A 26,624-nucleotide genomic window follows, 5' to 3' on the forward strand; every position below is an offset into this window, starting at 1 on the left:
CACTTGAAACTTATGCAGTGCTGCATGTCAATTATATGTCAAAAGAGCTGGAAAAAATAATAACCATAAAATATGCTCCCCAGTCCCTGGGATTTTCCAGGCAAGAACATTGGAGTGGGTTGCCATTTCCTTCTCCAGTGCATGAAAGTGAAAAGTGAAAGTGACGTTGCTCAGTCGTGTCCAACTCTTAGCGACCCCACGAACTGAACCTACCAGGCTCCTCCGTCCATGGGATTTTCCAGGCAAGAGTACTGGAGTGGGGTGCCATTGCCTTCTCTGACCCATACATAAGTATCATATAAATACAAAGAATTCACCATAACTTGTGTACTTGGTATTAAGATCTAATGTAATTTTTTAAAAATCTCCTCACTTCCCTGCTGCTGCTGCTAAGTCGCTTCAGTCATGTCCGACTCTTAGCTACCCCATGGACTGCAGCCTACCAGGCTCCTCCGTCCATGGCATGGGATTTTTCAGGCAAGAGTACTGGAGTGGGGTGCTTGCCACTGCCTTCTCTGCCTCACTTCCCTAGGCATGTGAAAATACAGATAATTCAAAGGCTGGGAAAAACTTCACCTATTCTCTAGAAATGTTTTAATAAAAATTATTATTTTATGTTACTTTGAAGCCAGTCCACACCTAGTCCCACATAAAGTTGTACACGGACATAACAGGTGTTGAACACAATAGCTTATTGTGAAACCACCAACAGAAATCATTGATGGATATTGTAAAACATTGAACTTTGATATTTATTAAATGGCACTAATTAACTAGCTTCATTGTAAGGCACTTAAATTCGAAGTCATGTTTGCTAACTGCAAATGAAGTAGATTTTAAACCTCAAAGAGTGCCACTGGAGTATTTGTGTGAATGTATCATCAGAAAATCTAACATGTTTTTGCTAATCAATATTGTTCTCACCTTGTGGTTCTCCTGTGCTCGTGGGCAAGGTAAGTTGAAACAGGTATGAACACTCACCCTTCCTCCTACTTCGTTTCTACTTTCATGTGTGTATTTTTGATTGAATCAACTGGCAGAAATAGTCTTCAGGATGTGATAACCATAAAGAATACCTTAATGAAATAATGATCACATATTCACCTGAGGGGGAAATAAGATAAATTATCTTCTACATCCTCTGAGTACCACAGTATGCAGAGCCACTGAATATTGATTTGTGAGGTCATGTGAATATGCTCATGAAAATGTGAACAGAAAATATGTCACAGAAAAGCTAAAGTATGACTCCAAAATGTTTAGGGGATTCTTCTTTGTAATACAAGAAATTTAGAGAACAATGTATATCTTCATAATCTTACATGTGTTGTTGATTTTGCAGATTCACACTTCAAATACTAAATTTTAAGTATGTTCAGTTGACTGTATTTCAATTATATCTTAGTAAAGCTACTAAAAGTCATTAACATCACTGCCAAATTAATATTTTAACAAAATTAGCTACAGGTAACAGGCATCTCTTTTAACAAAATCCAGAGTATATTCTTTATTTCTGCTGCAATGCCAAAACTTTAAAATTGTTTTCAGAGAGCATTGGAAATTGTGAAATTTTTTTAAAAAAATTAATCACTTCTATCTTGAAATTTATAAGTTCTTCATTATGATGCTTTTCTTCTGTTTTTTTTTTTTTTAAATAATCCAGTCCTTTCGTTCTTGTAAATATGTCTTCTAATGAGTTTTATGATTCTTCATTAAACACTGCTACTGCTAAGTCGCTTCAGTCGTGTCCGACTCTGTGCGACCCTGGAGACGGCAGCAGGCTCCCCCGTCCCTGGGATTCTCCAGGCAAGAACACTGGAGTGGGTTGCCATTTCCTTCTCCAATGCATGAAAGTGAAAAGTGAAAGCGAAGTTGCTCAGTCGTGTCCAACTCCTAGCGACCCCATGGACTGCAGCCCACCAGGCTCCTCTGTCCATGGGATTTGCCAGGCAAAAGTACTGGAGTGGGGTGCCATTGCCTTCTCCAACACTAGGTGTGACTATAATACACATTGCTGTGCATTATTGATTTCATAATATGTTGCATGTTGGGTTTTGCATATTATTTAAATCAATTTGTCAATTTTCCTCATAAACAATGTTTACAACACAACAGAGCTTCCTGTCCAGTTAAGGGTAACAATTAAAAGCACCTTAGGTCCCAGGTCACCTATAAGAATGGCTCCATTAACAGAGTGCTTGCTGAAAGGGAAGACAGATGTGTTACTCAGTTTATCCCTGGTTCTCAGGTATATGGGAGATGGTCTATTAATCAGTTAGAGAAAATATTAAAGGCATATTTCTAAGTAAGAGAGATAGCAGAGGAGAAGGAGTATACAAGAATGAGAGAAATTTGGAACTTTGACAAATCCTTGCCTGATATCCCAGTTGAAAACCAGTCTTCTCATTAGCAAGGGATCTCTTTCTAAAAGTGGCCTTAGAGATAAATGTTCTGAATATTTGTAAATAGTTATTTTTCATAATAGATAAGTACTTCACAATTGTAGACTTCTTGTAAGAACTACTTCCTCATCCAACAGAAATAGAAAGTCATATCTTTTTCTTAATTGAAACTCAAAATTACAGAAATAGATTCATCATCCATTGTTCATGACCCATTCTCATCATGAAATCACACTTGTTAACGACATATGCTGAAAACTGAAAAATCCAAGAGTAAAGAATAATTATTCCAAATCTCCACCAGTGTTGGAAACATGCACTAGAACGTTAACCAAAAGGAATGAGATTAAATTAGTAGTTTATTCCCAACATGGGAAGTGAAGGGGAAAGGGAAAAAATCCAACATTACAACATGTTACAGCATTAGAGTATCCTGCATGCAACCGTACACTTACATTTACCAGTGTACTGTGTATTTTCATGATATTAATTGACATGCTTCAATTTCACCTTGAATATCTCTTTTCAGGGTTTCTAGTAAGGCAAGTCTAGAGGTATTCAGTTCCCTCAGCATTTGTTGGTCTGGAGATCTTTATCTTCAGTTCATTTCTGAATGACAGTATTCTTGGCAGTTTTCTCTTTCAGCACTTGGAATATATCATCCCACTTTCTCCTGGCTACTTAAGATTCTGCTTTGAAATATGCTTAGAGACATATGAATGTTCCTTTGTAAGTTTCAAGCTTTTATGTTTTGCTTTGATGTTTTTGTTTTTTTTTTCTTCATGCTTTAAGATTTTAAGCCTTTAAGACTTCAAGCCCTTAAGTCTTCTCTGTTATTCTTTAATTTTTGAAGCTTCATTATACTATGTGTTGTAGCTGTGTCTTAATGTTGATTTTGTTTCAGTTCAGTTCAGTTCAGTCACTCAGTCGTGTCCGACTCTTTGCGACCCCATGAGTCACAGCATGCCAGGCCTCCCCGTCCATCACCAACTCCCGGAGTTCACTCAGACTCACGTCCGTCAATTCAGTGATGCCATCCAGCCATCTCATCCTCTGTCATCCCCTTCTCCTCCTGCCCCCAATTCCTCCCAGCATCAGAGTCTTTCCAATGAGTCAACTCTTCACATGAGGTGGCCAAAGTACTGGAGTTTCAGCTTTAGCATCATTCCTTCCAAGAAATCCCAGGGCTGATCTTCAGAATGGACTGGTTGGATATCCTTGCAGTCCAAGGGACTCTCAAGAGTCTTCTCCAACACCACAGTTCAAAAGCATCAATTCTTTGGCACTCAGCTTTCTTCACAGTCCAACTCTCACATCCATACATGACCACAGTAAAAACCATAGCCTTGACTAGACGAACCTTTGTTGGCAAAGTAATGTCTCTGCTTTTGAATATGCTATCTAGGTTGGTCATAACTTTCCTTCCAAGGAGTAAGAGACTTTTAATTTCATGGCTGCAGTCACCATCTGCAGTGATTTTTAGAGCCCAAAAAAATAAAGTCTGACACTGTTTCCACTGTTTCCCCATCTATTTCCTATGAAGTGATGGGACCGGATGCCATGATCTTCGTTTTCTGAATGTTGAGCTTTAAGCCAACTTTTTCACTCTCCACTTTCACTTTCATCAAGAGGCTTTTTAGTTCCTCTTCACTTTCTGCCATAAGGGTGGTATCATCTGCATATCTGAGGTTATTGATATTTCTCCCGGCAATCTTGATTCCAGCTTGTGCTTCTTCCAGTCCAGCGTTTCTCATGATGTACTCTGCATAGAAGTTAAATAAACAGGGTGACAATATACAGTCTTGACGAACTCCTTTTCCTATTTGGAACCAGTCTGTTGTTCCATGTCCAGTTCTAACTGTTGCTTCCTGACCTGCATACAGGTTTCTCAGGAGGCAGGTCAGGTGGTCTTGTATTCCCATCTCTTTCAGAATTTTCCACAGTTTATTGTGATCCACACAGTCAAAGGCTTTGGCATAGTTAATAAAGCAGAAATAGAGGTTTTTCTGGAACTCTCTTGCTTTTTCCATGATCCAGTGGATGTTAGCAATTTGATCTCTGGTTCCTCTGCCTTTTCTAAAACCAGCTTAAACATCAGGAAGTTCACGGTTCACGTATTGCTGAAGCCTGGCTTGGAGATTTTGAGCATTACTTTACTAGCGTGTGAGATGAGTGCAATTGTGTGGTAGTTTGAGCATTCTTTGGCATCGCCTTTCTTTGGGATTGGAATGAAAACTGACCTTTTTCAGTCCTGTGGCCACTGCTGAGTTTTCCAAATTTGTTGACATATTGAGTGCAGCACTTTCACAGCATCATCTTTCAGGATTTGGAATAGCTCAGCTGGAATTCCATCACCTCCACTAGCTTTGTTCGTAGTGATGCTTTCTAAGGCCCACTTGACTTCACATTCCAGGATGTCTAGCTCCAGGTCAGTGATCACACCATCATGATTATCTGGCTTGTAAAGATCTTTTTTGTATAGTTCTTCTGTGTATTCTTGCCATCTCTTCTTAATATCTTCTGCTTCTGTTAGGTCCATATCATTTCTGTCCTTTATCGAGCTCATCTTTGCATGAAATGTTCCTTTGGTATCTCTAATTTTCTTGAAGAGATCTCTAGTCTTTCCCATTCTGTTGTTTTCCTCTATTTCTTTGCATTGATCGCTGAAGAAGGCTTTCTTATCTCTTCTTGCTAGTCTTTGGAACTCTGCATTCAGATGTTTATACCTTTCCTTTTCTCCTTTGCTTTTTTCTTCTCTTCTTTTCACAGCTATTTGTAAGGCCTCCCCAGACAGCCATTTTGCTTTTTTGCATTTCTTTTCCATGGGGATGGTCTTGATCCCTATCTCCTGTACAATGTCAGGAACCTCATTCCATAGTTCATCAGGCACTCTGTCTATCAGATCTAGTCCCTTAAGTCTATTTCTCACTTGCACTGTATAATCATAAGGGATATGATTTAGGTCATACCTGAATGGTCTAGTGGTTTTCCCTATTTTCTTCAATTTAAGTCTGAATTTGGCAATAAGGAGTTCATGATCTGAGCCACAGTCAGCTCCCGGTCTTGTTTTTGCTGACTGTATAGAGCTTCTCCATCTTTGGCTGCAAATAATATAATCAATCTGATTTCGGTGTTGACCATCTGGTGATGTCCATGTGTAGAGTCTTCTTTTGTGTTGTTGGAAGAGGATGTTTGATTTTGTTTAGTCACATATAAACTTCATGAACTTTGATATCCAAATCACACCACTGATTTTGGAAGTTCTCAGTTATTCTTTAAATTAGCTTTCACACTCATCTCCCCTTTTCTCCTTCTGAAAATTCAACAGTTCACAAGTTAGTTCTGTTGATGCTGCTCCATAGATCATATAGACTTTTTTCATTCTTTTTTTGTTTTTTATTTTTGTTGTTGTTGTTTTATTTTCTTTTTATTCTCCTCTAACTGGATAACTTCAATATGTCCCCTATCTCACAGATTCTTTCTTCTGCTTGTTTCATTCTGTGGTTGATGCTCTCTAAAGCATTTTCATTTCATCCTTGAATCCTTCAGTACCACAATTTCTGGAGTTTTTATATGATTTGTTTATTTTTATTAAACTGCTCATTTTGTTCATTTATTGTTTTCCTGCTTTTGTTTGACTGTCTTACTGTATTTTCTTGTAGCACATGGAGTTTTTAAAAATAGCTGTTTTTAAATCTTTATCGGGTAAATCACAGGTCTCCAATCCTTGGGTGGAAATGTGCATGCATGCATGCTAAGTCACTTCAGTTCAGTTCAGTTGCTCAGTCGTGTCTGACTCTTTGTGACACAAAGAGTCGTGTCTGACTCTTTGCGAGCTGCAGCACGCCAGGCCTCCCTATCCAACACCATCTCCCGGAGTTTACTCCAACTCATGTCCATTGAGTTGGTGATGCCATCCAACCATCTCATCCTCTGTCATCCCCTTCTCCTCCTGCCCTCAATCTTTCCCAGCATCAGGGTCTTTTCAAATGAGTCAGCTCTTCGCATCAGGTGGCCAAAGTATTGGAGTTTCAGCTTCAACATCAGTCCTTCCAATGAACACCCAGGACTGATCTCCTTTAGGATGGACTGGTTGGATCTCCTTGCAGTCCAAGGGACTCTCAAGAGTCTTCTCCAACACCACAGTTCAAAAGCATCAATTCTTCGGTGCTCAGCTTTCTTTATAGTCCAACTCTCACATCCATACATGACTACTGGAAAAGCCTTGACTAGACGGACCTTTGTTGGCAAAGTAATGTCTCTGCTTTTTAATATGCTGTCTGCTGCTGCTAAGTCGCTTCAGTCATGTCCGACTCTGTGCGACCCCAGAGATGGCAGCCCACCAGGGTCCCCCGTCCCTGGGATTCTCTAGGCAAGAACACTAGAGTGGGTTACCATTTCCTTCTCCAATGCATGAAAGTGAAAAGTGAAAGTGAAGTCACTCAGTCGTGTTCAACTCCTAGCAATCCCATGGACTGCAGCCTACCAGGCTCCTCTGTTCATGGGATTTGCCAGGCAAGAGTACTGGAGTGGGTTGCCATTGCCTTCAGTGAATATGCTGTCTAGGTTGGTCATAACTTTTCTTCCAAGGAACAAGCGTCTTTTAATTTCATGGCTGCAGTCACCATCTGCTGTGATTTTGGAGCCCCCCAAAATAAAGTCTATCACTGTTACCATTGTCTCCCCATCTATTTGCCATGAAGTGATGGAACCAGATACCATGATCTTAGTTTTCTGAATGTTGAGCTCTAAGCCAAAATTTTCACTCTCCTCTTTCACTTTCAATAGGCTCTTTAGTTCTTCTTCACTTTCTGCCATAAGGGTGGTGTCATCTGAGTATCTGAGGTTATTGATATTTCTCCTGGCAAACTTGATTCCAGCTTGTGCATCATCCAGCCCAGCATTTCTCATGATGTACTCTGCATATAAGTTAAATAAGCAGGGTGACAATATACAGCCTTGATGTACTCCTTTCCCAATTTGGAGCCAGTCTGTTGTTCCATGTCCAGTTCTAACTGTTGCTTATTGACCTGCATACAGGTTTCTCAAGAGGCAGGTCAGGTGGTCTGGTATTCCCACCTCTTTAAGAATTTTCCACAGTTTGTTGTGATCCACACAGTCAAAGGCTTTGGCATAGTCAATAAAGCATAGTCAACCTTTCTAGAGACTCTCAAACTATCTCAGATCTTCTATGGGGCACCTTCTGACACTTATTATCCCTCTTTTCCCAGAATTTCTGCACCTTGTCTATATCCTGCAACGCACAAGAAAGGGTGCTGACAGCCTGTCTTTTGTCTCCCCAAAAGTAGCACTACACCTTAAACTTGTGGTCTCCTCCTGTCCCACAGATTTGAGCCAGATTTCTGTGCACACTGACTGGTGACCTGTCAAAGCTTGCTCTTGCCTCCGATGTCAGTTGTACCCACAGGGAGCTGGCTATAAGGTGGGAAGGTGCGTGAGTGAGGCAGACAGAGTTTCTGTGAAAAACTGGACTTCCGCATAAGGACTCAGCTCCATGTTGATTTCCTAAGCTGGTGTTTACAGGGGCTCTTGGACTGTGGCTGAGAGGCTGCAAGCTGGTTCAGGAGCCACTGTAGACACCACAGTCGGGACAGAGGTCTCTCTGCCTTTACCTCATGCATGTATGGGCGAGACTCCTTCTGGGTCCCTTGGCATAGGGGGTTGAGTCAGACACCTCCATCCAGGGCAGGTTTCTCTGTGGATGGATGTCTAATTTCTGTTGTTGGGTTAGAAGCAAAAACAATGGATGTCTTATTATTCTGATGTGAATATATTTCTTGTTTTATCATTTTTCTGGACTTTCTGTGTTGATATCTGTACATTATAGTAAATGTCCACTTTTCCTACTCTTCACAGACCTGTCTCATACATAGAACCCTTTCATCAACCAGCCTAGCCAGAGATTCTGGGTGCCTCTCTAACCTCTATGCTCATCCAAACCACCGTCTTTGTTTTTAGCATCTTTCAGGGGTCTAGAGTATGCCAACTCCCATTAGTGTCCTGAGAGAGGTGAGCTAGAAGCCAGAATAGTTGGTAAACCTGGGAACTGGAGGTTATCATTTCATTCACTCTGGACTGAGCTGGGGACAGGAGCTGTGCAAATGCATGCACGCTCCTTCAAACCTTGTGCTCTTCGAAACCATGATTCAGCTCTCTGTAGTCCCCAGGCACCAAGCAAACTCTGGGCTTCATCAGCTCTCAGGGACGGGTTAGTTAGAAGCCAATTCCTCGGGCAGCAGCTAAGGAAGATGAGGGTCTAGATGTGTGGTGTGACTCTTCCATGAAGAAACTTGGAGCTGCTCACTCCACATGCAGCTCGGAAATGACTTGTGAGGAGTGCTGGCACAGCCATTCGTAACTGCTCTTTCATTCTCTGTAATCCCAGGAAACTGGAAATGCTGGGCCTCCCAGAGGCAGGCAAGGAGAAACCAGACCCTGGAATAGCAGCTACATTAGCATGGATCTCCTTGCATATGTTAGTCATCTGAAGTTTTTATACATTTTTTTGTCCTAGAATCCCTAGTGCAATGAGTGTAATTGTGCTAGTAAGAGAATATAATTAATAGATGAAACCATTTTGATTATTAAGATAAAATATTATTTATACTTTTTTTTCATTTCAAGTGAAACCTTGTGATGTTCCAGTAATAAAACATGGAAGGTTATATTATGCATTTAAAGGATACTTTCCAGCGAGTGTAGGTCAACAGTTTTCCTATCGCTGCAACCGGTATTTTGTGACTCCTTCACAAAGTTCCTGGGATTACATGACTTGCACCCTGAAAGGATGGTCTCCAGAAGTGCCATGCCTCAGTAAGTAAACCTCTTAAATTTTATGTGTATAAATCTTTCAAAGTGTGAAGAGACACTAGTACTCACTAGTAAGTGAGTACAATTAGGTCTTGTATACAACAGGAAGGCTGAGGGACAAGTTCTATGAGTAAAAAGATCCAAATAGGTCTTCCTTTCCTGAGGAGCTCTTCATGGAAATCACAGGAGAATTATAGAGACCTTAGAAGAATATCTGCATCATTTATACGTATTTTAATTATAAAAACTAAAGATAAATGACACGGAGTATTCATTTATTTTTTTTCCTTTTTAATAAATGTGGTAGTAACTTTCATTTTTATTAAATTATATGTTATTTTAGAATACTAATGCACTGTCAGGGAAATACTATAAAGTTAGTTTTTACTGCGCTTTTACCAAACATATGTTATTTTTCTATTCTATTGTTTTTATGATCCTTAGGACAATGCACTTTCAATTATTTGGAAAATGGATATTACACAAACTCCCAAGAAAACTATTTACAAGGTAAAACTGTAAGAGTCCGCTGCCATGATGGCTATAGTCTTCACAATAATCAGAACACGATGACTTGCACAGAGAAGGGCTGGTACCCTCCTCCAATATGTGTCCGCGTCGGTGAGTAAACTGGGCTCAAACCCCAGTATTTTCACAAGTTTCTAAGACTCAGCTGTATTATCCACTGAAAAATGTGTAGATCAGCCTCTTTTTTTGTCAAAGGACCTATTTAATTTTATTCTTTAACAAGCGTGTGTGAATGTACAGATTCCTAGATAAGTGTATAACCAAATAAATGTGCCTATTGATGGACATTAGTCAAGAAAATGAAAAGAACCACAAAGAAGAAACCTGTAATAACAGGGTGAAGTTAGAAAGCTGGCAGAATAGGAGTTTTACTGTCTATCCTGATACAAACACAGCCTTTGACAGTCACACATGAGTGAGAGTATCTTTGTGGGAGGCAAGGAGTCTAGCAGAGCGATTACAGCAAATACTCAAGACCCGGCACATCACAGAGGCTTAGAGGAACAGCCTCACCTTTCGTGTGTCACCCTCCCCTAAAGTGGCACAGCTTAGTGCCAAGAGACACCGCTCAGCTCAGGATTTTACCTGTGGGGAATAAGAGCATCTGACCAAGCGTGGCTTCCTCAGCCTCCAACACTGATGAGAAGGCGCACTTCTCTCTCCCCTCATCCGGGACACAGGACACGGGGGTCACCTGCATGGCTGAGGGGTGGGGAGAGGCCGGCTGTTCAGCATCCAGAGCTAGAACTCATTGAGGGACACGGATCCCACTGACCATGTTGGAGACACTACCAGGAAGCCCACCCTCTAGGCGTTGCAGACACTTTGCTTGTGGGTCCTGCTCATCCATGGGCACCTCAACACATCCACATCCCCCTGCCCCAGGGCCAGCTCCCTGTGTAGGTCCTCACGGTGGTGTCCCAAGCCTTTGATCTGTGAGGCGTCCAGAAGCCAGTCTGACCCCGTGGGACTGTGAGAAAGCACACAAACTGAGTATTCAGCATTGGCCCAGGGAAGCAGCCAGGAAGCTGTCAGCACAGAGACTGGCTTTGCTGGGTGGAGAGAAGTATACGAGCTTCAGAATTCTCTTCCAAGAGGAACTGAGATATGTGGACAGGTGTATCCTTAAAAGAGGTCTGGAAAAGCCTCAAAATCCTATCAGTGACAGAGTGAACTTCTCTCCCCAAGGCAAGTCTGTAAAGACTAGAGGAAGTGACTGCTGCTTTAAATGCAAACAGCATGCTTTAAACGCAAAACAAACATGAGACTATAAGGAACACAAAAATCAAGGACTATAACACAAACAGAAGAACATAATGATTATATAGTAACTGATATCAAATAATGAAATGATGGATATTCACTAAACTTACTGTTGTAAATATATTATTATATATAAGTCAAATCATTATACTGTGCGTCATTGGTCACTTCAGTTGTGAACGACTCTTTGCGACTCCATGGACTGTAGCCTGCCATGCTTCTCAGTCCATGGAATTCTTGAGGCAGGAATACTGGAGTGGGTTGCCATGCCTTTTTTCAAAGGATCTTCCCAATCCAGGGATCAAACCCACGTCTCCTGCACTGCCAGGTGGATTCTTTAACATTATCACATTTAACACCCCATAACCTGTGTAGTACATATTAAAATCTACTGTAATTTTTAAAAATTTATTAGTTTCCATAGCCCATGATAGAATGTGAAGTCAAGTGGGCCTTAGAAAGCATCACTACGAACAAAGCTAGTGGAGGTGATGGAATTCCAGTTGAGCTATTCCAAATCCTGAAAGATGATGCTGTGAAAGTGCTGCACTCAATATGCCAGAAAATTTGGAAAACTCAGCAGTGGCCACAGGACTGGAAAAGGTCAATTCCAATCCCAAAGAAAGGCAATGCCAAAGAATGCTCAAACTACTGCACAGTTGCACTCATCTCACACGCTAGTAATGTTCAAAATTCTCCAAGCCAGGCTTCAGCAATATGTGAACCATGAACTTCCTGATGTTCAGGCTGGTTTTAGAAAAGGCAGAGGAACCAGAGATCAAATTGCCAACATCCGCTGGATCATCGAAAAAGCAAGAGAGTTCCAGAAAAGCATCTATTTCTGCTTTATTGACTATGCCAAAGCCTTTGACTGTGTGGATCACAATAAACTGTGGAAAATTCTGAAAGAGATGGGCATACCAGACCACCTGACCTGCCTCTTGAGAAACCTGTATGCAGGTCAGGAAGCAACAGTTAGAACTGGACATGGAACAACAGACTGGTTCCAAATAGGAAAAGGAGTACATCAAGGCTGTATATTGTCACCCTGCTTATTTAACTTATATGCAGAGTACATCATGAGAAATGCTGGACTGGAAGAAAAACAAGCTGGAATCAAGATTGCTGGGAGAAATATCAATAACCTCAGATATGCAGATGACACCACCCTTATGGCAGAAAGTGAAGAGGAACTAAAAACCCTCTTGATAAAAGTGAAAGAGGAGAGTTAAAAAGTTGGCTTAAAGCCCAACATTCAGAAAACGAAGATCATGGCATCTGGTCCCATCACTTCATGGGAAATAGATGGAAAAACAGTGGAAATAGTGTCAGACTTTATTTTTCTGGGCTCCAAAATCACTGCAGATGGTGACTGCAGCCATGAAATTAAAAGACGCTTACTCCTTGGAAGGAAAGTTATGACCAACCTAGATAGCATATTCAAAAGCAGAGACATTACTTTGCCAACAAAGGTTTGTCTAGTCAAGGCATGGTTTTTCCAGTGGTCATGTATGGATGTGAGAGTTGGACTGTGAAGAAGGCTGAGCACTGAAGAATTGATGCTTTTGAACTGTGGTGTTGGAGAAGACTCTTGAGAGTCCCTTGGACTGCAAGGAGATCCAACCAGTCCATTCTGAAGGAGATCAGCCCTGGGATTTCTTTGGAAGGAATGATGCTAAAGCTGAAACTCCAGTACTTTGGCCACCTCACGTGAAGAGTTGACTCATTGGAAAAGACTCTGATGCTGGGAGGGATTGGGGGCAGGAGGAGAAGGGGACAACAGAGGATGAGATGGCTGAATGGCATCACTGACTCGATGGACGTGAGTCTGAGTGAACTCCGAGAGTTGGTGATGGACAGAGAGGCCTGGCATGCTGCAATTCATGGGGTGGCAAAGAGTCAGACACGACTGAGCGACTGATCTGATCTGATCTGATAGCCCATGAAAATATAGATTATTCAACAGGCAGAAAGAACTTCACCTACTATCTTGAGATGTTTTATTGAAAATCAGTATTTTATAATACTTCTGGAGCCAGTTCATACCTGGTCGCACATAAAGCTATGGACATACTTGTCAGGTGATGAATAAAGTAACTTACCATGAAACTACCAACAGAAAACATTTAGGGATAGTGTAAGACATTGAACTTTGATATTTACTAAATGACGCATTAACCAGCTTCGCTGTAATACACTTAATTTCGGAGTCATATTTGGGAACTGCAAATGAGGCAGATTTTAAACCCCAAATGGTGCAACTGGAATATTTGTGTGACTGTACCATCAAGAAAACCTAACATGATGTTACTAATCAATGTCCTTCTCACCTTGTGGGCTTCCACTGCTTAAGGACAGGGTAAGTTGAGATTGATTCAAACACTCAGCCTTCCTCCTAAATATAATTTTATCTACTCTCACATGCATATATTTTTGATTGAATCTCCTGGTAGAAATAACCTGCAAGGTGAGATACCTATAAATAATACCTTAATGAAAAAATTAACATGTCCACCTAAAGGGGAAATAAAATGAATTGTTTTCTGTATTCTGAGTGCCACAGTGCGAAAGGCCACTGAATATTGCTTGTGAGGTCATGTGGATATGCTCATGAAAATGTGAATAGAAAATATGTCACAGAAAAGCTAGAGTATGACTCGAACATGTTTGGGAGATTCTTATTTGTAATATGAAGAAACTTTGGGGAACAATGGTTATTTTCATAATCTTGCATAGGGAGATGATTTTGCAGATTCAAACCTCATCAACTCCTATATTTTAAATATGTTTAGTTGACTATATTTCAAAGTCATTAACAATGCTGTCATGCTAATGTTTTAACAAAATTAGATCTAGGTAACAGGCATATCTCTTTTCACAAAATGTAGAATATATTCTTAATTTTCAGTGTAATGCCAGTATATTTAAATGCCAGTTCATTTAAAAATTGTTTTCAGAGAGCAATGAAAACATTGAAAACGTAAAAAACTGTTCAATGAAAAACTCTGGGCTGCAATCCTGACACTGTCCTAAACATTCCCAAGGGATTCTGTGCACATTTCAGTCCAGGAGCCGTGGCTACAGCCTCTGGTACCTTACATCCCCTCAATCTCACTAGGAATTATACACACCACTCACTGCGGTGTCCTTAAGCATTTGCCCAAAACATCATTCAAGAGTAGTTTTGTAAATTATACATTTATTTTTCTGTTATTTTGTCAGATCTTCTGTTTGGATCTTTTGGTCATCTTCTTCCTTCAACTGTGTTATCTTCAATGTGTGTTAATTCCACTTTTTTATACTAATGAATGGGCAACAAAGTCATGAGACAGACTCCTTTATTCAGTATACCAAACTTTGTATATATTATGGCACTTATATGTAATTTATATATTAATGCATTTAATTAATTTTTGCATATTCAAATCATTCTTTTTCTTAATTTCACTGGTTCCATATAGAATCACTTTTAATTTTGGCAATTTTTTGTGTGTTGGCGCTGGATGTATATCAAAATTAAACCTTCCTATTCGTATCAGTAAATGTATCATAATTTGACTATTCATAGAAGTTGCAGCGTTGGCATTGCCACTAAGTTTTTTTCCCAAAAATGTCCTCTGTCCTTCCTACAATGTCCTTTCTAATAACTTACAATATATAGCACTTCTTCTAAGATGATGGAATCTCAGTGTGCTTTTCTTTAATTACCCATGATTGGTTAGAGAGCACAGATAGTCTCCTTCATATATTGGTACTTTTGGTTTCAAGTTCTTGCTTATGTGGACAGCTGGACACACATCAGAATGGTGATTTTAGGACACATGTGTGCACTTCTATGTGATATCATGTAAGCTTCTGTAAAATCATTTATTACTTTCAATTAAACTATCAAATATGACAAGCAGTACATAAGTTAAATTTCAGAGTTAGTGAAACATAAAATCTTTCTTTCATCTATTCCTAGGACTTCCCTGTGGACTTCCACCTTCAATTCAGAATGGTGCTGTACGTCACAAGAAAGACAGTTACCAATATGGAGAAAAAGTCACATACACCTGTGACGAAGGATTTAGGATTTATGGATTTGCGTCTATAAGATGTTTAGGAGGGAAATGGTCCCGTACACCAAAATGCAGAAGTATAGTGCATTTCGTTTTATTCTAATGCTGATAAATATCTTTAATTAAGAGCATAGATGGTACAAATATGAAACTAAGCAGTAATTCTAGAACTTTACAAGGCATCTTGTGAAAGTTCTGAATTCTAGTAAGGAATTAACAATCCTAGTAATAACAGAAGTTTGAAAACAGAAGCTAAATTATCTCATTTTCACATCAACTTGGGTGCAGTTTGTACATCCTCTGATAAACATTCTCAGATTTCTGGTCTTTGTTCCACACGACTGTATCACAGTTGACCTCTGCTCATCAGTCTTATCACTACTCAATGTACTGTTAATTTATCAATCATTTCTTTATAATACATAATTTTCTAAGACACGTGACGTAATTCAAGGTAACAGATTTGGATACAAGAAACAAAAACACGTTTATAATGTAGGTGGCCTTCAATGGGGAAAAAGAACACGTTTATAATGTAGGCGGCCTTCAATGGGGAAAAAGAATTTAAGTGTGAGAAGTATGCTCTCAAGCATCACACGCATCCCTATCTCTTTGAATATCACCATTCCCATGTTGTACTTCTGATGAATATAGAGACACTCAATGTGACTAGGTCAAGATGTCTGACATATGTTTTAAGTTATAAGAGAAATTTGTACAATATTCATTGGTTTGATATGTACCTATCTATTTTTCTGGAATATAATCATTGGTCACTATGTATTTTTAAAGATGGACTAAACTAATATATATTCCTTTTTCTTCAGGCACAGATTGTTTTAACTTGCCCAGCTTTGATGATGCTGTACTCACAGGCAAGAAGAAGAAATCATATAGATCAGGAGAACAAGTGGCTTTTAAATGTCAACCGTATTATCAGCTGGATGGATCCAACACTATACAGTGTGTTAAGAGCAAATGGATAGGAAGGCCAGTGTGCAGAGGTACTTTGGTAAAATTTTTAAATTTTATTGTTAAAGTATCTTAAGTAATATAATATTCACCATCATTAAATGGCCATAGATTATTCATTGTTCTTATTGTCATTCAGTTGATAAGTCGTGCCTGACTCTTTGTGACCCCATGGACTACAGCACACCAGGCTTCCCCGTCCTTCACTATCTCCCAGAGTTTGCTCAGACTTACATCCATTGAGTCCATCTCATCCTCTGTCACCCCCTTCTCCCGCCTTCAGTCTTTCCCAGCATCAGGGTCTTTTCCAGTGAGTTGGCTCTTCACATCAGGTGGCCAAAGTATTAGAGGTTCAGCTTCAGCATCAGTCCTTCCAATGAATATTCAGGGTTGATTTCCTTTACAGTTGACTGGTTTGATCTCCTTGCAGTCCAAGGGACTCTCAACAGCACCACAGCTTGAACCCATCAATTCTTCAGCACTTAGCCTTCTTTATGATCTAACTCACCCATCCATACATGATGAATGGAAAAAAACATAGCTTTGACTATACTGCCCTCTGTAGGCAAAGTGATGTCTCTACTTTTTAATACGCTGTCTAGGTTTGATACAGCTTTCCTCTAAAGGAGCAAGCATCTGTTAATTTCATGGCTGCACTCACCTTCCACATTGATTTTGGAGCCCAAGAAAATAAAATCAGTCACTGCTTCTACTTTTTCCCCTTCTATTTGCCATTAAGTGATGGGACTGGATGCCACGATCTTAGTTTTTTGAACATTGACTTTCAAGCCAGCTTTTTCTCTCTTCTCTTTCACTCTCGAGACTCTTTAGTTCCTCTTTACTCTCAGCCATTAGAGTGGTACCATCTGCATATCTGAGGTTGTTGATATTATTCCAAGAAATCTTGATTTCAGCTCATGATTCAGCCAGCCTAGCATTTCACATGATGTACTCTGCATAGAAGTTAAACAAGCAGGGTGATGATATACAGCCTTGTCATACACCCTTCCCAATTTTGAACCAGACAATTGTTCCATGTCAAGTTCTAACTGTTACTCCTTGACCCGCATACAGGTCAAAAAAGTTTATGTCTCAACATAAAAAGAGATGGGATTGTGTTCTCAGTGTTCAGCGTTGTAGCACAATAATTCTAAAAGCACATCCCTGGCACAGCAATCTCAGCATATTCTGGAAAACTGTAGATACGCAAGCAGATTCACAGGCTCATTCAGACCTGTTGAATGAAAACCTCTGGGGCTGCAACTCTGACACTGTTTTAAGGAATCCCAAGGGATTCTTTGCACATTTCAGTTTAGGAGTCAAGGCTACAGCCTCTTGTACCTTACATCCCCTGAATCTCACTGAGGGATGACCCATCACTCACTGTGGTATCCTTAAGCATTTCCAAAAAATATGATCAAAGAATAGTTTTGTTTCCCAGATATGTTTGAATCTTTTAATTAATCATCTTCTTCCTTCAACAATGGTATTCTTCAAAGTGTGCTAATTCTTGATCAAGTTTCTAAAGAAGTATCTACTGTGTTTATTTTTCTAGGTGTCTTAAGTTACAGTTAATAAACAGAACGACTATAAACCAAATCCTGATGATTTAAATCAAATCCATATGATCTTATTATTATGACTTTCTTATGGTTTATAAATTCATTGTGAATTTATATAACACTGATTTTACTAAACTCAGAAAGAGTTGTCCAGAAAAGCTCTCATTTTCACTGGCCTGAAATCACGTATTAACCTGCTAGTGAAGGCTGGGGCAGAGATTTAAGGTAAAAAAAGCTTAATTTGCACTGAAAAATATTGCTTTATCTCCTTTTCCTTAATCTTATATGTAAACTTATTGAATTTAGCAGTCTTTCATGACAGATTACCTATTGAATTTAAGTAACCATGGAATATATTTGACATTCACTCATTGGCTTATTGTTCATAAGGATCATTATATTAGAAATACTTTTTTTCTTTTTTTCAGATGTTTCCTGTGTGAATCCACCCAGAGTGGAAAATGCAGTTATACAAAGTGAGAAGCCTAGGTATCAAACTGGTGAGAGAGTACGTTATAAATGCATCGGAACTTATGACATTTTGGGGGACGTAGATGTGACATGTTTAAATGGAACTTGGACAAAACCACCTCAGTGCAAAGGTAGAGTATCTTGTCTACCCACTCCTTGATTTAAGAGAAAGTTCTATACAGCCAGCAAAAACAAGACCAGGAGCTGACTGTGGCTCAGACCATGAACTCCTTATTGCCAAATTCAGACTTAAATTGAAGAAAGTAGGGAAAACCACTAGACCATTCAGGTATGATCTAAATCAAATCCCTTATGATTATTCAGTGTAAGTGAGAAATAGATTTAAGGGACTAGATCTGATAGATAGAGTGCCTGATGAGCTATGGATGGAGGTTCGTGACATTGTACAGGAGACAGGGATCAAGACCATCCCCATGGAAAAGAAATGCAAAAAAGCAAAATGGCTGTCTGGGGAGGCCTTACAAATAGCTGTGAAAAGAAGAGAAGAAAAAAGCAAAGGAGAAAAGGAAAGGTATAAACATCTGAATGCAGAGTTCCAAAGACTAGCAAGAAGAGATAAGAAAGCCTTCTTCAGTGATCAATGCAAAGAAATAGAGGAAAACAACAGAATGGAAAAGACTAGAGATCTCTTCAAGAAAATCAGAGATACCAAAGGAACATTTCATGCAAAGATGAGCTCGATAAAGGACAGAAATGGTATGGACCTAACAAAAGCAGAAGATATTAAGAAGAGATGGCAAGAATACACAGAAGAACTGTACAAAAAAGATCTTCATGACCCAGATAATCAGCATGGTGTGATCACTGACCTAGAGCCAGACATCCTGGAATGTGAAGTCAAGTGGGCCTGAGAAAGCATCACTATGAACAAAGCTAGTGGAAGTGATGGAATTCCAGCTGAGCTATTCCAAATCCTGAAAGATGATGCTGTGAAAGTGCTGCACTCAATATACCAGCAAATTTGGAAAACTCAGCAGTGGCCACAGGACTGGAAAAGGGCAGTTTTCATTCCAATCCCAAAGAAAGGCAATGCCAAAGAATGCTCAAACTACCACACAATTGCACTCATCTCACACGCTAGTAAAGTAATGCTCAAAATTCTCCAAGCCAGGCTTCAGCAATATGTGAACCGTGAACTTTCTGATGTTCAAGCTGGTTTTAGAAAAGGCAGAGGAACCAGAGACCAAATTGCCAACATCCGCTGGATCATGGAAAAAGCAAGAGAGTTCCAGAAAAACATCTATTTCTGCTTTATCGACTATGCCCAAGCCTTTGACTGTGTGGATCACAATAAACGGTGGAAAATTCTGAAAGAGATGGGAATACCAGACCACCTGACCTGCCTCTTGAGAAATTTGTATGCAGGTCAGGAAGCAACAGTCAGAACTGGACATGGAACAACAGACTGGTTCCAAATAGGAAAAGGAGTACGTCAAGGCTGTATATTGTCACCCTGTTTATTTAACGTATATGCAGAGTACATCATGAGAAACGCTGGACTGGAAGAAACACAAGCTGGAATCAAGATTGCTGGGAGAAATATCAATAACCTCAGATATGCAGATGATACCACCCTTATGGCAGAAAGTGAAGAGGAACTAAAAAGCCTCTTGATGAAGGTGAAAGTGGAGAGTCAAAAAGTTGGCTGAAAGTTCAACATTCAGAAAATGAAGATCATGGCATCCGGTCCCATCACTTCATGGGAAATAGATGGAAAAACAGTGGAAACAGTATCAGACTTTATTTTTCTGGGCTCCAAAATCACTGCAGATGGTGACTGCAGCCATGAAATTAAAAGACGCTTACTCCTTGGACGGAAAGTTATGACCAACCTAGATAGCATATTCAAAAGCAGAGACATTACTTTGCCAACAAAGGTTCGTCTAGTCAAGGTTATGGTTTTTGCAGTGGTCATGTATGGATGTGAGAGCTGGACTGTGAAGAAGGCTGAGCACCGAAGAATTGATGCTTTTGAAGTGTGGTGTTGGAGAAGACTCTTGAGAGTCCCTTGAACTGCAAGGAGATCCAACCAGTCCATTCTGAAGGAGATCAGCCCTGGGATTTCTTTGGAAGGAATGATGCTAAAGCTGAAACTGCAGTACTTTGGCCACCTCATGTGAAGAGTTGACTCATTGGAAAAATCTCTGATGCTGGGAGGGATTGGGGTCAAGAGGAGAAGGGGACGACAGAGGATGAGATGGCTGGATGGCATCACTGACTCGATGGACATGAGTCTGGGTGAACTCCGGGAGTTAGTGATGGACAGGGAGGCCTGATGTGCTGCAATTCATGGGGTTGCAAAGAGTCGGACACGACTGAGCAACTGATCTGATCTGATCTGATCTGATTAGGAATAAAATATGTTGATATAAATAGATATTGAAGAAGTTCTTAGGGAATTATTTTTTGATTAAAAGAAAATGATGGTGCTTAACATCCAGTTCTTTTGTGGAATGAATAAATAATCTCACATACATATTTTATGAAATAGTTGACCAGATTTGAACGGTTGGAATCATGGAACATTTCCAGTCTTAAATATTAAGATAGTTATTTCTTGAAGAATAAATGTGTTAAATATATCATAAGTACATTTGACAGCCCAAGGAATTTCACTCTGAGACATGCAATAGGCAACTGGGGTCTGATAACAGAATGTGGCGTCTTTTGGGCTTCTTCACATATGGGTGATATTTAAAGGTATGAATGAGCTGAACTCATTCAGGGAATTAGTGTACACATAAAAAAAAATGTCTGAAACTTGGTCTTAGGACGCTTCAGTGTTTAGAGTTCAGAAAGGAAATCTAAACAAGAAATTGTTGTAAGTCATGTCCCTAAGTCATATCCAACTCTTTGCGACCCCAAGGACTACAGCACACCAGGATTCCCTGTCCTTCACTATCTCCCAGAGTTTGCTCAAACTCATCTCTGTTGAGTCGGTGATGTCATCCAACCATCTTATCTTCTATCGCCTCCCTTCTCTTCCTGTCCTCAATCTTCCCCAGCATTACAGTCTTTTCCAATGAGTTGGCTCTTCACATAAGGTGGCCAAAGTATGGAAGCTTTAGCTTCAGCATCAGTCCTTCCAATGAATATTCAGGGTTGATTTTCTTTAAGATTGACTGTTTTAATCTCCTTGCTGTCCAAGGGACTCTCAAGAGTCTTCTAGTTTATCAAGTTAATTTTTGCCTGGTGTTAATTTTTGGCAAATTCTACTTGAATATGTTTTCATGTTTAAACAGCATACAGCTCAGCATACCGTTTTTGTGTTCACCTGTCACTCTTTTTTTTTTTTAATTTTATTTTATTTTTAAACTTTACAATATTGCATTAGCTCTGCCAAACATCAAAATGAATCTGCCACAGGTACACCTGTGCCCCCCCATCCTGAACCCCACTCCGTCCCCCCTCCCCACACCCTCCCCCTGGGTCATCCCTGTGCACCAGCCCCAAGCATCCAGTATCATGCATCGAACCTGGACTAGCGACTCATTTCATACATGATATTATACATGTTTCAATGCCATTCTCCCAAATCTCCCCACCCTCTCCCTCTCTCACAGAGTCCATAAGACTGATCTATACATCAGTGTCTCTTTTGCTGTCTCGTACACAGGGTTATTGTTACCATCTTTCTAAATTCAATATATATGCGTTAGTATACTGTATTGGTGTTTTTCTCTCTGGCTTACTTCACTCTGTATAATAGGCTCCAGTTTCATCCACCTCATTAGAACTGATTCAAATGTATTCTTTTTAATGGCTGAGTAATACTCCATTGTGTATATGTACCACAGCTTTCTTATCCATTCATCTGATGATGGACATCTAGGTTGCTTCCATGTCCTGGCTATTGTAAACAGTGCTGCGATGAACATTGGGGTACACGTGTCTCTTTCCCTTCTGGTTTCCTCGGTGTGTATGCCCAGCAGTGGGATTGCTGGATCATAAGGCAGTTCTATTTCCAGTTTTTTAAGGAATCTCCACACTGTTCTCCATAGTGGCTGTACTAGTTTGCATTCCCACCAGCCACTCTGTCTTTAAACTGAAGTATCTAGACCATTTACATTCAAAGTAACTACTCTCAGGGACAGTGTCTGCCATTTTATTATTTGTTTTGTGTGTGTTTTCTGTTTCTCATCTCCATTTCCTTTTCTTCACTGTGGTGTTTTGAACACTATAGAGTAATTTAACTGTGGCACATCTGCACTGCTTTCAAGTACGTGCTTTCTCTGCAGGGCTCTGTTAAGAGTTGCTCTAGGTATTAAGGTAACATAGGTAGTTTATCACTCCCTACTGTTGCTGACATTTCATCACCTCAGGTGAAATGTGGAAACCTTATTTCCATTTAGATTTATTTACCCTCCCCACATTTTTAACATAAATTCCTTAAATATTCCCTCAACATATACTGAGCACTATATCAAATGACATAATTTTGCATGACCATGATCTAATAAAATCATTAGGGAAAAGACAGTCTTATTATATTTACCCCTGAATTTTAAAAATCAATTCTATTATTTTTCCTTCCTTCCTAAAGTCTCAATCCCTTTTCTATTTTCCTTTCTATCTTAAGAATTCCCTTAGCAATTCTTTACGTAGGTCTGCTGGCGACAAATTCTGTGTCCCTTTGTCTGGGAATGTCTTTCTTTCTCCCTTTAATCCTATAGGGTGGTATCACTGGATATAGAATTTGGGGTTGACGATTCTTTTCTTCCAGGATTGGAAAAATGATGTCACTTTTTCCTGGCTCTGTTGTTATGGATGAAAACTCTACTGATGCTTGGATCCTTTTTCTGAATAAGTTTTGCATAATATCTATTTAGCTGCTTTTGAGATTTTTTCCTTTGGTTTCCAGCAATTTAGTTATGATGTATCTTGACATTAATTTCTATGGGTTTATACTGCTTGGAATTCTTCAGATGTTTTAACATGTGGTGTTGGAGAAGACTCTTGAGAGTCCGTTGGACTGCAAGGAGATCCACCCAGTCCATTGTAAAGGAGATCAGTCCTGCATGTTCTTTGGCAGGAATGATGCTAAAGCTGAAACTCCAGTACTTTGGCCACCTCACGCGAAGAGTTGACTCACTGGAAAAGACTCTGATGCTGGGAGGGTTTGGGGGCAGGAGGAGAAGGGGACGACAGAGGATGAGATGGCTGGATGGCATCACCGACTCGATGGACATGAGTTTGGGTGAACTCCGGGAGTTGGTGATGGACAGGGAGGCCTGGCGTGTTGCAATTCATGGGGTCTCAGAGAGATGGACACGACTGAGTGACTGAACTGAACTGAACTTTAATATGTAGACTTGTGCTTTGTGCCCTATTTGGGAAATATTCAGTCATCATAGTTATTTTTTCATCTCAATACTCTTTATTTTTACCTTCAGGGTCTCCAATCTTTTACTATCTTCCTATGGTTGCCTGAAGCTCTGTCCATTTTTTTTCAGTCTATATTCAAAGTTAATCTGTAGTTAAGCTTATTTATCCCTCTGTCATCTGCAGTGTATTATTGAGCCTATCCAATGTGTTTTTAAAATTATATTAGTCTCTTTTTTTTAGTTCTATAAATTCAATTCCATTAAGAAAAAGCATTTACCAGTTATTTCAATATCTGTGTCATCTCAGTGTTGTCTTCTGTGGACTTGTTTTTTCTTTTGAGGCTTTCCAGGTCCTTGGTATTATGAATGATCTGTATCCTAGACTTTTGGGGTATTATGATTTTTGAGACCCTAGATTTTATTGGAATCTTTCATTTATCAGGCCTCCATTACTGCCATGCAGGGTGCAAGTCCAGGGTTCCCACCTGGCCTCCACTGACTCAAGGAGAAAGGGCAGAGCTATCTTGCTTCCCAACCATGTGAGTGGAAGTCTGGGCTTCTCGCTTGGCCCCTGCTGATCAAGGCAGGGAAAGAGTTAGCCTTAGGTTTCCATTATGGTGTATTTCTAGAGTAAGTCAGTATTATAAAAATTCTTTGTCTCGCTAGCCTGCTCCGTTTCTGGGCTTCCCCAATGTCTCAGCAGTAAAGAATCCGCCTACAGTGTAGGAGCTGTAGGAGATGTAGGATTGATCCCTGGAGGAAGATCCCCTGGGTTGCATGGCAACCAGTATTCTTGCCTGGAGAACCCCATGGACAGAGGAGCCTGGCGGGCTACAATCCATAGGGTTGCACAGAGTTGGATATGACAAGTAACTTAGCAGGCATACACATACCACTTTCTGGGCCTCTGATGAAAAAGATCAAGTATTTCTTGAGACCTTTTTTTTTCTTTTTGCTTGAACTTGTTATCATTTCTGGGTTGTCGTCTCAGTGGCTTGACCAAGATATGCAGAAAGCAAATTAAAACCCAAGCCACTGTCTGCAGTGTAATTTCTTGAATCTCAAGGTCTCTAATCAGATTGACATCTTCTCTACATCTTTTAAAATCTCCTGTGTTGGTTTTTATAATATGTCAGGATTTTTAATTAGCAGAAGGAATACTTCACAGATGTAATAAGCATCTCAACTTGTCCCAGAAAGGAAGTCCACTATTCAAATCTGTAATTGTTTGGATTTTATTTAAGAAGTTGATGGAGCTAATGTTTCTTTTGTAACAATTTGAAAATCAATAAAAATTACTAGAGATTCAAGACACTGCAGTATGTTGTACATAAGGACAAAAGAAATGTTTTATTTCTCTTCAGTATCCATCTGCCTAGCATACATTCACTAAGAAAATGTATTTTAATACCAGAACCCTGCACAGAAGACATATTTGTGAATGTATTATGTGTGATTTCAAGTGGGATAAAAGTAAACCTTAAAAATGTGCCTTTCCTGTTAAGTGATTGGATTTTATTCAATAAATCATTTCTGTCATCAGAAGTCACAAGTCTCGATATTACATAGTAGGCTACATTTTTTTTCCTTTATTTTAAACTGTGGGGGGTGGTGGTTTTTCAATAAATCAAACAACACAGATTTTAGACTCTCAAGGAAAATGTGGGCCTCCTCCAACAATAGATAATGGAGACATTACCTCACTCCTCACACCTGTATATCCTCTGCGGTCAATTGTGAGTGTCAGTGCCAGGCCTACTGTGAGCTTCAGGGAAACAGAAACAGTGTGGGTGAGAATGGAGAGTGCGCTGAGCTGTCAAAGTGCTTGGGCAAACGCCCCAGTCTTCTCGTGGATCCTGGGGGAAATCTTGGTACTGGGCATGAGGCTTAGCTGTTTATAATAGAGCTTTCGTGGACTAACAAATCATTCTGTTGCATGCTTGATTAGCAAATATTACTATGTGTGGAAATAAAGTTTGAAAATCTTCTGGTCAGGAACAATAGCAACAAGAGGTTCCTTAATGAAATCTGTCATAAGGTAATTGACATTGTAAGTCTATGATTATAACATTTAATTATTACATTAAATATAGTACCTCATTCTTACATTTAAAATAATGAAACCTGCATGATAGATTTTCAATGAGTTGGTTTGGAAAAGGTTTTGAGAAGGAATTTTTGGACTAGAGAAGATTCTACTCGAAAGCTTGAAATTCTGTGGAAAATATTTGTTCACTATATAATGTTTTATGTTTATATTTTTATCTTCAGAGGCCTGTGAAATTTCAGAAGAAATGATGAAAAAACATAACCTACAGTTAAAATGGACTTCAAAAAAACTTTACTCGAAAACACAGGATCGTATTGAATTTATGTGTAAACGTGGATATCATCCAGTGACACCATATCGTACATTTCGAGCAGCTTGTCAGGAAGGAAAAGTGGTGTATCCTCACTGTGGACAAAACACTGGTTAAATACAGTTGTATGTACATGTACTGAGAATTTTTCATTATTAATCCAATTCTCAGTTTATCAAGTATTGTTTAACTCATTTTGATTCATAAATCAGATGTTATGGGGATGATGAAATTATAATCAGGAAGACTAATGAATCACATCTGTAAAGCACCTCATTAAACTTGGCAAACCAAGTGCTATGCGTCCTGTTGAGAAAATACCCGAGTAAGAAATTAATGCAATCACTTCAGTGCCTCTTCTATAGATCAGTTTCCTAACTTTCTCAAAGATTCCTCCATAACTTCTGAGGTTTTCTGCGACTCTTTCAGAAGAAAAAGGAAAAGAATCCTTGTTGGTATCTTCAAAATAATATCATTTCCAAACACGTAAAGAGCGAACTATGTCATACATATGATAGTAACAAGATGTAAGTAGATATTTCTTATTTTTGCTCATCTACCAAAAGGTAAATATACCAAAAAGTGATGAAATACATAACCATTTACAATATGCATATCTAGCACACAGTAATTCAAAGAAAGAGGAATTAGAATCCGATTGGGTACATAATGATTATAACATAACATTAAAAGTGATTAAAGTGATTAAGACCATTTGACATCTAGCATAAACACACATTCACATAAACACACTATGCTTTAAACACTGAATGTGTTTTTATAGAGAAATATTGGCAAGAAGCATAATAGAATATTTAGAATAACTATA

General features: G+C 39.5%; 1 protein-coding gene across 1 annotated transcript; it reads left to right on the plus strand.

Annotated features, from left to right (window-relative positions):
* The first annotated feature begins 895 nt into the window (after nucleotides 1–895).
* LOC129654327 (complement factor H-like) lies at nucleotides 896–26,005 on the plus strand. The gene is given in 9 exon segments (XM_055583815.1): nucleotides 896–953; nucleotides 9,048–9,236; nucleotides 9,678–9,854; nucleotides 14,989–15,162; nucleotides 15,913–16,089; nucleotides 18,048–18,221; nucleotides 25,083–25,175; nucleotides 25,178–25,264; nucleotides 25,707–26,005. Coding segments are annotated over 9 exon segments (1,335 nt in total). The 3' UTR covers nucleotides 25,913–26,005.
* The last annotated feature ends 619 nt before the right edge of the window (nucleotides 26,006–26,624 follow it).

This window comes from Bubalus kerabau, chromosome 5 (genome assembly GCF_029407905.1).
Source record: "Bubalus kerabau isolate K-KA32 ecotype Philippines breed swamp buffalo chromosome 5, PCC_UOA_SB_1v2, whole genome shotgun sequence".
Lineage (NCBI taxonomy): Eukaryota > Metazoa > Chordata > Mammalia > Artiodactyla > Bovidae > Bubalus > Bubalus kerabau.